The sequence below is a fragment of the Clarias gariepinus genome, chromosome 6, assembly GCF_024256425.1.
Source record: "Clarias gariepinus isolate MV-2021 ecotype Netherlands chromosome 6, CGAR_prim_01v2, whole genome shotgun sequence".
NCBI lineage: Eukaryota > Metazoa > Chordata > Actinopteri > Siluriformes > Clariidae > Clarias > Clarias gariepinus.
Window position 1 is genome coordinate 15,378,408 of NC_071105.1, and position 8,613 is coordinate 15,387,020.

General features: G+C 40.8%; 1 protein-coding gene across 1 annotated transcript; it reads right to left on the reverse strand.

The window, feature by feature from the left end:
- Positions 1-1,733: 1,733 nt before the first annotated feature.
- gadd45ab (growth arrest and DNA-damage-inducible, alpha, b) lies at positions 1,734-4,132 on the reverse strand. Its single transcript, XM_053497616.1, has 4 exons — positions 3,994-4,132; positions 3,508-3,609; positions 3,185-3,401; positions 1,734-2,483 (listed from the first exon to the last, which is right to left on the reverse strand). Exons 1-4 carry the CDS (start codon positions 4,041-4,043, stop codon positions 2,370-2,372), a joined length of 483 nt encoding a protein of 160 aa, XP_053353591.1. The 5' UTR covers positions 4,044-4,132; the 3' UTR covers positions 1,734-2,369.
- Between the last annotated feature and the right edge of the window lie 4,481 nt (positions 4,133-8,613).

The window sequence follows — 8,613 nt, forward strand, 5'->3', positions numbered from 1 at the left end:
CCCCTTAATAAGTTTGCATTCCTTAAGTCATGGGAATGGCTGATGTGGTGCTTCTAACGAACGTCGCGGGCCACAAAGCAGCCGCTCTCTATCTCTCTCTCTCTTTCTCTCTCCCCCTCCATTTGCTTGCGGCTGCATTCCTTCCTTTTGCAAAGCACGAATAACTGAACATCAGCTTCGGAAATTCCTGAGTGCTCACCAGTGCAGAGATAATGTGAGATGTTTTCTGTTCCTATGTCTACAAATGACTCCACCTTCACAATCTTTCTTACCAGTAAATGACATAGAGGACTGTAAAACTCTCTCTGCATATAAATGCATCTTACTGTCTTTGACGCATTAGTGGATTGCGTCAATGATTTTTCAGAAGTCATAATTCCTCGTAGGAGAAATCTGTCTCCACTTTTTGTCTTTTTTTTTGTCAGGTCAGGTTGAAATGACCGGTGGACTTCTTACCAGTCCCTTGTACCTGATTTACAGCTGGTCTTCATGCTTCAAGTGCTAATGCCAACCACTTTCCTTTGAGCTCCAGCAGGAAGTGCTCAGCCTGCTTTCAGGACTATTTTTAGCTCTACCCAGTTTCAATTGGCTTTGACTCATGCCACTGGCATTTCTTTCAGGTCTCCTTTGTCCCTAAAACACAGCCCCTATTAGCAGTGTGCCTCTGCTGGGTATGCTTGACATACTCACTCTCTCTGTCTCTCTGAGTTGCTACTATTTTGGGCTCTGTGAGGAACCTTGTTATCTCCTGTTTTGTGTAAAGACAGTAGACCCCAGAGGCCCAGCAGTCAGCTACAGTGCAGCTGCTATACACACCGGAACAGAGTTCTCAAACTGTCAGGGTGCATTAGTACGTCTATTTTTGGTTTTGTTGGAAAGCAAGGGTGTGGGCTGTTTTCTCTGGGCTCAGTGTCCTTGTTTTACTGTTGCCAAAACAAAGGAGGGTGAATAATGCACTGCGAGATTACCGCCCAGACCATTATTATGTGCTTAGAGCGCAAAACGTTTTGCTAGTGGTGCATTTTTCATGAGATGAAGGCAACACAGCTAAACCTGTTGGTGTACACAAAGGAATTGGGAACATTTTGTTTCTGATTATAGCACGACTCAGCCAACAGCAATGAAAATATGGTAAGCATTGGGCAGGTTTGGTTTCAAAATATGAAATGCAAGCAACGCACATTCCAGGCAGCGATCCAACAGAAGCCGAAGCATTAAAAAACTGAAATGTACTATTCTTGTAAGCAAGTCTGGGGGATTTTACACTCACTCACTTGTCTATACCTCTTTATCCTGTGATCAGGATTCTATCCCAGGATGCCAATCCATCGCAGGGTGCACACACACTACGGGCAATTTGGGAATGCCAATTATGCCAATCTGCATGTCTTTAGGAGGAGGAAACCCACCAAGCACGGGGAGAACATGCAAACTCCATGCACACAGAAACCCAAAGCTTGCTTGTTCAAGATTGCTTTAAAACAATTAACCAGTTGTCAACACATACCTACAGTAGTGTTTTAGTGCAGAGTACAAAAAGCCTGTTCTATACGTTATGTGCAGTTTCAGTATGGCCAGCTAACGTCAGTTCATGCACAGGGTGACTGAGGTCACGCCAACATAATCGTGTCATACTGACCTTTAACATCAGGAGACAATGACAAAAAAAAAAAGCACACGCTATACTGTAGATCTATAAAAGCTCTCCAAAATATATTACGGAAACCATGTCATTTTGCGCTTTAAATTTTATTTATTTAACAGTTTTTAAAAAACTGTACATTGCAACATAAATACAAATCATTAAATTAACACATTTAACAGACGAACAAAGAGAACGGTCACAACTGTAAAGTTTTACAAAACGTATCTGTTTTGCAAAAACCAAAAGCACTATTTCGCCCTGTTTAAATAGAATAATTAAAGGTAATAATTAAACATCATAAGTTAAAAGGCCCCTTCCAATTTCCAGAACATTGTGTTTTGGAAATGTGTTTAGTAATCCATCGATCTGAGTTGTGCTCAGTGCAGTCACTCCAATTTATTCTGGTCTTTTGATTTCCGGTGCAGTCTCATTATTCCCGGAAAGGCAGGAGCTGTTCATTCTTTGTGAACATTGCCAACACCCTGCTGAGTCATGCTTCCTGTTCATGCCTCCCTCTCTGGGCCTGAAAGAAAATCCCCATGCTCCTGATCAGCATTGCTGGTGGATTAGATTTCCTTGTTCCTTGCATTTTGTCGATTTTCCCCCTCCTGTCATCCTCCTTGTGACAATGTAAAGACAGTCCAGGGTTTCGGCAGAGGCAGGTATACACAAATACGGTGCAGTAGCTTTGTGTGGTTTCGTGGTATGATCCGACAGCTAATCATCATCGTTCAGGCAGGTTGATGACGGGCACCCACTGGTCCAAACAGCGACTGTCTCTGCAGAAACGATTTAGTTTACTCAAGGCTGGGTCTTTGCATGCAGACGACTGTGGTTTCTGAAAAGAATACAAATGCAAATTATTCACTGGGGCTAAACACTAATTATACATTAAAGACACTTTTATTAAAGGAAAAGTTTTGCATGCATGCCTGCTCTATTGCACAGACAGAAGAGGTGAAGGATTCTAAGTAGCGTGGACCACACAGCAAGTTTGGCAGCAAGTGATTTAAGAGCTGCTTGCTAACTTAAAAAAAAAATAGTTTCTAATTTGCAAATGACTGGTCACTTTACAGAACATTTATTTCCAGGAAACGCTGTTTGCGCAAACAGCCGAGCAGGAAGTGTTGTGAACTCTGCCCAAAGCAGCTGCAAAAAGCTCAGTAACTCGAGTCAGATGCCTCTCTGTAGGGCTGCCAATTTTCTGCAGCCTCAGACTGACTGGAATGCCACATCACATACACTCAGGCAGCTTTTAACAAGCCGTCTTCAAAGGCAGCGGCTAAAACCTACAACTCTCAGCCCAGTCAGTCTTTGGCGCAAACAGTTCGCAGTGCCATGGATTTGCAAAGAAGGCAGGCGAGGTCAATCCTGAGTAACCGACACAGCGTGCATGCGGATTCGCAGCCTGCGTGGGAACAAGCCCAAAAGAGCAGGCGTGTCGTGCCACAGTGTACTGGCACAGAGGTGCTCTTTGCATTTAGACGTCTGAACTGTTTAACCTCCCTTCAGATCACAGAGAAAGGAAATGAAACGTACGGTGACTAAGACGCAGTGCAGGTCCACCGGCTCTCCTCCCATGGGCTTAACACCGTCCAGGATCTCCGCCAGCCACCTCATGTTGCTCACACGCAGAATGTTGATGTCGTTTTCGCAGCAGAAGGCCTGGATGAGTGTGAAGTGGATCTGAAGGGCGACGTCCTGGACGTCCTCCTCGTCCGTAGCCAGAAGACACAAGACCACGTTGTCTGGATCTCTGTGGGAGGCGAAGGACACATATGAGCATGATACATTATGCATCATCATCTACAGATGCATTCAGTGGGCTGTGTGGAGGTGGACGTGAAGGACTCTTGACTTACATGTTGAGAGATTTTGCAGCCTCGTAAACTCCGACTGTGATGCAGCCCTGAGGTAAAGCAGCAGTCAGCACCTCCTCCAGTGCCTTCACCACAGACTCCATTCTGTGCAAAAAGGAGCAACACACCTGTTAACTAAATGTCCCCCTCAATACAGCGAGCATGGAAACACACTAAACAGAAATGCAATTTATGACTGTGCATTAAGTCTCGTGCATGAGTGTTCTGCAGGTTCAGATTCGGAACAGTTCGGTTTTAGTCGCATCTACTATTAGATCTCTGAACTGTGACGTGTCTTTCATGCACGCCTGTGCAGATGAACGTTACACACTACATTTTCCAAGAAACACCAGAACATTACGCTGAGGTTAGCTAATCATATCTGCACTTTCCTAATCTACTGCGCATGTGGGTCGCTAAAACCAATACCACACACGCACGCGCGATGTGCATGTGCAATTCTATATTAAATAAAAGAATATAACAAACCTTTCCGTAGCGTTATCCCCGCAAAATTCCTCGTAGGTCATATTGCACATCAAATAAATAATCCGTGAGGCAAACTGTGCGGATCTCACTGACGGTAAGGTGCTGGCGCAGGGCACGCACGAGCTCCTCGCTACTAGAATACGCCGCGTATGAAGCCGCACGAGCGAAGATAGTCTCTCATACCCGAGTTAATTTGCATACGGTCTCCTATTGGTCTGGTTTCAGCGTGATGCCGAACGTCAGCGCGTGTGTTCTACGTTCAGATTTGCATACGCGTTCCTATTGGTTTAACTGCAGAGACGGCGTTTGATCCAGCGCCGGACTGGGCGTGTCTTACAGCGCCTTATTTGCATACATAGGCCTTATTGGCTAGCTATTGTGAGAAGCCCGACCCTCAATTTACATAAACAGTCCTTATTGGCCAACTACAACAATGAGATTAACTAAACCCTCACTGTATCTAGCAGACTTTGTCTAAATCAGCTGCCTATAACTCCCTAAAATTAGACTTTCAAATCACTTTCTTTTATAGTGTTCTAATATGATGTTATAATGGAGTTTAGCCATTTTTGTTTTTACAAAATAAAGCTATGTCAAATGTGTTTGAAGATTCAGATTGATTGCAGTTGAAGTGTACATTTGAGCCCCGTAAATATCCACAGAATTATTATAAAAACCTTCAGCGACATCTTGTGGCTGATTTTCGATTTTTTGCTTGATTAAAAAAAAAAACATTTTATGACACAGGTCAAGATCTGTAATCCATCCATCCTTTTCAAGAACCTCTGCATTCCAACTAGGGACTGGGGAGGCCAATGGTGACCATTATATTTATTCCCATTTTGTAGGACCTCTGGTCAACATTCAGACACTCATTCAATACACTACGGGCAATTTGAGAACATCAATTAGCGCTCTGCATGTCTTTGGACTGTGGGAGGAGACCAGTGTACCCAGAGGAAACCCACCAAGCACCAAGACAGTGCTTATCATTGTAATGGTTAAAGCAAATTAACCACTATATCGTTCATTCATTTTCTGTATGCACTTGCTCATGATTCTAAAAACAGTTTTAATGTTTTGGGTTTTTTTTTTTGGCCCTGAAACAACAAAAACCCTAACCATTGTATGGTATGGTATAAGGATGATTGATGACCAGCAAGGAAGTCATATGTCTGGGTGGTTGTTGTTGTCAGTCAGGTTGGCAACCAACATTCTTATGCCCGTGGAACATACAAAAAAAAAATACAGAGAGAGAGAGAGAGAGAGAGAGAGAGAGAGAGAGATTAAACATTTATATATCATGTAATTTATATAAATATCCTGGATGACCATACATAAGTGATTTTTGATCATCACCTGGTATCTTTTACCATCACAGGTTCTTCCTGTTGCCTATTGTCCTTCCCAGACCCTAACCCATTGTCTTATCTAACATTAGAGATGGAACAATATATTTCTTATTCCTCATACATGGACTCTCAGCAGTCAAACACTGCTTAATATTTTATTTTTTATATAAATAGTTTTTAACCCAAATACATAATAAACAGCTTGCCAGTGAGTGCACTGTATGATATCTAGAGAAAAAAAGATTCTACCAATTAGTTGGCAGAATACAAAACATTTAGATGCATGTCTTCCTGAGAGGTGGTGGGACCAGTCAAGCAGTGCTAGAGGATCAAAGGGAACATGGTGTAGGGCACAGTGTGAAAGGTGCTTTTAGGTAAGTGCTGTTTTTGGCTTTGTAGGAAAGCAATAGTATGATGAATCTGATGTGTGCTGCTACAGGAAGCCAATGGCGGGAGCGAAGAAGTGTGCTGGTGTGGGAGATCTTAGGAAGGTTGAAAGCAGGTTGTGTAGCTGCATTCTGGATCAGCTGCAAAAATTGACTGGTGTGCATATGAGGACCCGAGTTTCAGTAGCTTCGAAATGACAAGGGACTGAACAAGCACCTGAATGGCCTGTGTGAAGAGAAAAGAACAAATCCTTTTGATGTTATAAAGAAAAAATTGACATAAGTGTATAAGACAAAAGGACAAAAGGACAATTGATTGTTCAGGGTCACGCCAAAGTTGTGAGCAGTTACTGAAGATAATCTGAGATCATCTGATCAGTTGGTGTTGCTGAGATTAAGTTTCAATTGATGAGCTCAGAGTGTCTTGGTCTGTGAGAAGCTACAACAGAGATATGTTTTTGAAGATTCTTGTCATGCAGATGGGGTTACGTATTTGGTAGTTGAGTCATGTCAACTGGACTTCTTTCTTATTAGATAAAAATGTTTCACCACTTATTCAAGTAGTTTCTTTAATCTGTTCCTTGAACTACTTGGTTTCTACCATGAGTAAGCAACCCCTCCTAACCTTCCAAGAATGACAAAGAATGCCATTTCCAGTGTGATGGAGCACCTTGCCATAATGCATGCTAGGGGGAATTGCAGAGGTTTCGAAAAAGAAGGGTCTCACTCAGTCACTCATCATCTATATCGCTTTATCCTGTACCTAGGACCTGGAGCCTTTCCCAGGAGAGGGCACGGGATGGGAAACACCCTGGATAGGGTGCCAATCCATCGCAGGGCACACACACACATACTCACACACTACAGCCAATTTGAGAACGCCAATCAATTTCAAATTCAAATTTTATTTGTCACATACACAGTCATACACAGTACGATATGCAGTGAAATGCTTTGACAACTGCTCGTGACCTTATGATAAAAGACCTTAAAAAAAGACAAAAAAATTGGAAATAAATATAAAAAATGAAGGGAAATTTAACTAAGAAGATTGAAATAAAATATAAAATAAAAAATGAAAATAACATAACTGTACAGAACAAATATACAATATAAGAAAAATATACAGAATGAGACACTATACAATCAGCCTAATCTGCAGGTCTTTGGACTGTGGGAGAAAACCGGAGTACCCGGAGGAAACCCACCAAGCACGGAGAGAACATGCAAACTCCATGCACACAGAGACGGGAATCGAACCCAGACCAGGTGCAAAGCGACAGTGCTAACCACTACACCACCATGCTGCCAAAAGAAGAACATCACTGGAAATAGACTATTTGCATACGGGTCAATGATGTGACGCCCCCTTTTTCAGTTCGGGTTAATTTTATTTTGCAGAAAAAACTAAAAAATACATAAAAATTTCTCATCTACTTGTTATACCTTCTTTACCTACTAAACCACTCTTACTTCTACAAATTTTTAAGTTTTTCATCATTTTTCTGCTATCCGAAGTGCCAAAACACCATATGGGGCGACCGTCTGGCCTTGACTTTAGTTAGGACAACTGGTTTAAAAACACTTTAAATCAACTTAAATATATCTCTTTTCCTAGTTGGCATAATTTTAAACATGTTTTACATCCATTGACAAAACTATAAAGCATTTGCTCATATATTTTTATCATGATAGACAAACGAATGTTGTCCGAATTATGTTGATTCTATCCATTTTATCCGGGGCGACCATCAACAAACCACAATTTTGGGACCTTTATTTAAAAAAAAACATCTCAAGGATGGAATACAGCATCCGCCAGACACAAGTGAAGACCCCCTGGAAACAACTGGATAGTAAATCAGTCTCTCTCATATAGTAAAAAAAAGCTGTTTTTTAACGGCTGTGATGTCGTAGTCACTTTTGGTCATCATGTGGGGCGACCACCCCAGAACTGTGAATGATAATTTTTTTTCCACAAATCTATATTTTGATGATAAATTTGATAGTGCTTTGTCACTAGAAGAAGCTAGTTTGGTTTCTGAGGCTAACCGTTAGCCTGTTATACTTGAGTAAACTTGAAAACATCATATGGGGCGACCACTGCTAAATGTTTTAAATGATAGATATATGTCCTATATTTGTAGTTTTCATATTCTATACATCAATTCTATACATAGAGTTAATTGTTTAAGTATAATTATTTGTATATTTTATCTTTTTTTTTAAATTCAGCCATTTTCCATTTCTTTTATAGGGATAAACATTTATTTTAACTGGATAATGAAGGAGACTCTGATATTATAGAATAAACTTGTAAAATAATGGTTCAAAATGAAAGGGCACTAAAGTTTATCTTTCTTCATCAGTTTATCTACTTACTGATATGAGTTCAACTAGTCTTAATGATACATAAAAATGTGAATTCTGAGATATATATTACGGTCGCCCCAGATGACTTTTTTTAAGGCGTTTTTTTTTTTTTTTTTTAAGTCTTATACGTCAATGACCCATACACTTAAGGCAATTTTTAATAAAAGCCTTCAACACTTATGAAATGCTCATAATTATACTTCAGTATGGCATAGTAACATCTGACAAAAAAATCTAAAAAACACTGAAGAAGCAGCCTTTGTAAACATAAATATTCGTGTCATTCTTAAAAATGTTGTCCACGGTTGTACAGACACTTCAGTCAACACTAAGGAAACAGCGATACGAGTTACAACAGGGGAATTTTATCCAACTGAGTCGAACGGAGTATAAAAGTCAAAATCTTAGATAAAGCAACTTGAAAGGACTATTATTATTATTATTATTATTATTTGCCCTTCCCAAAATGGCGGTTGTTTGGCTCCACTGTTCTTCGCGTGTCCGTGGCT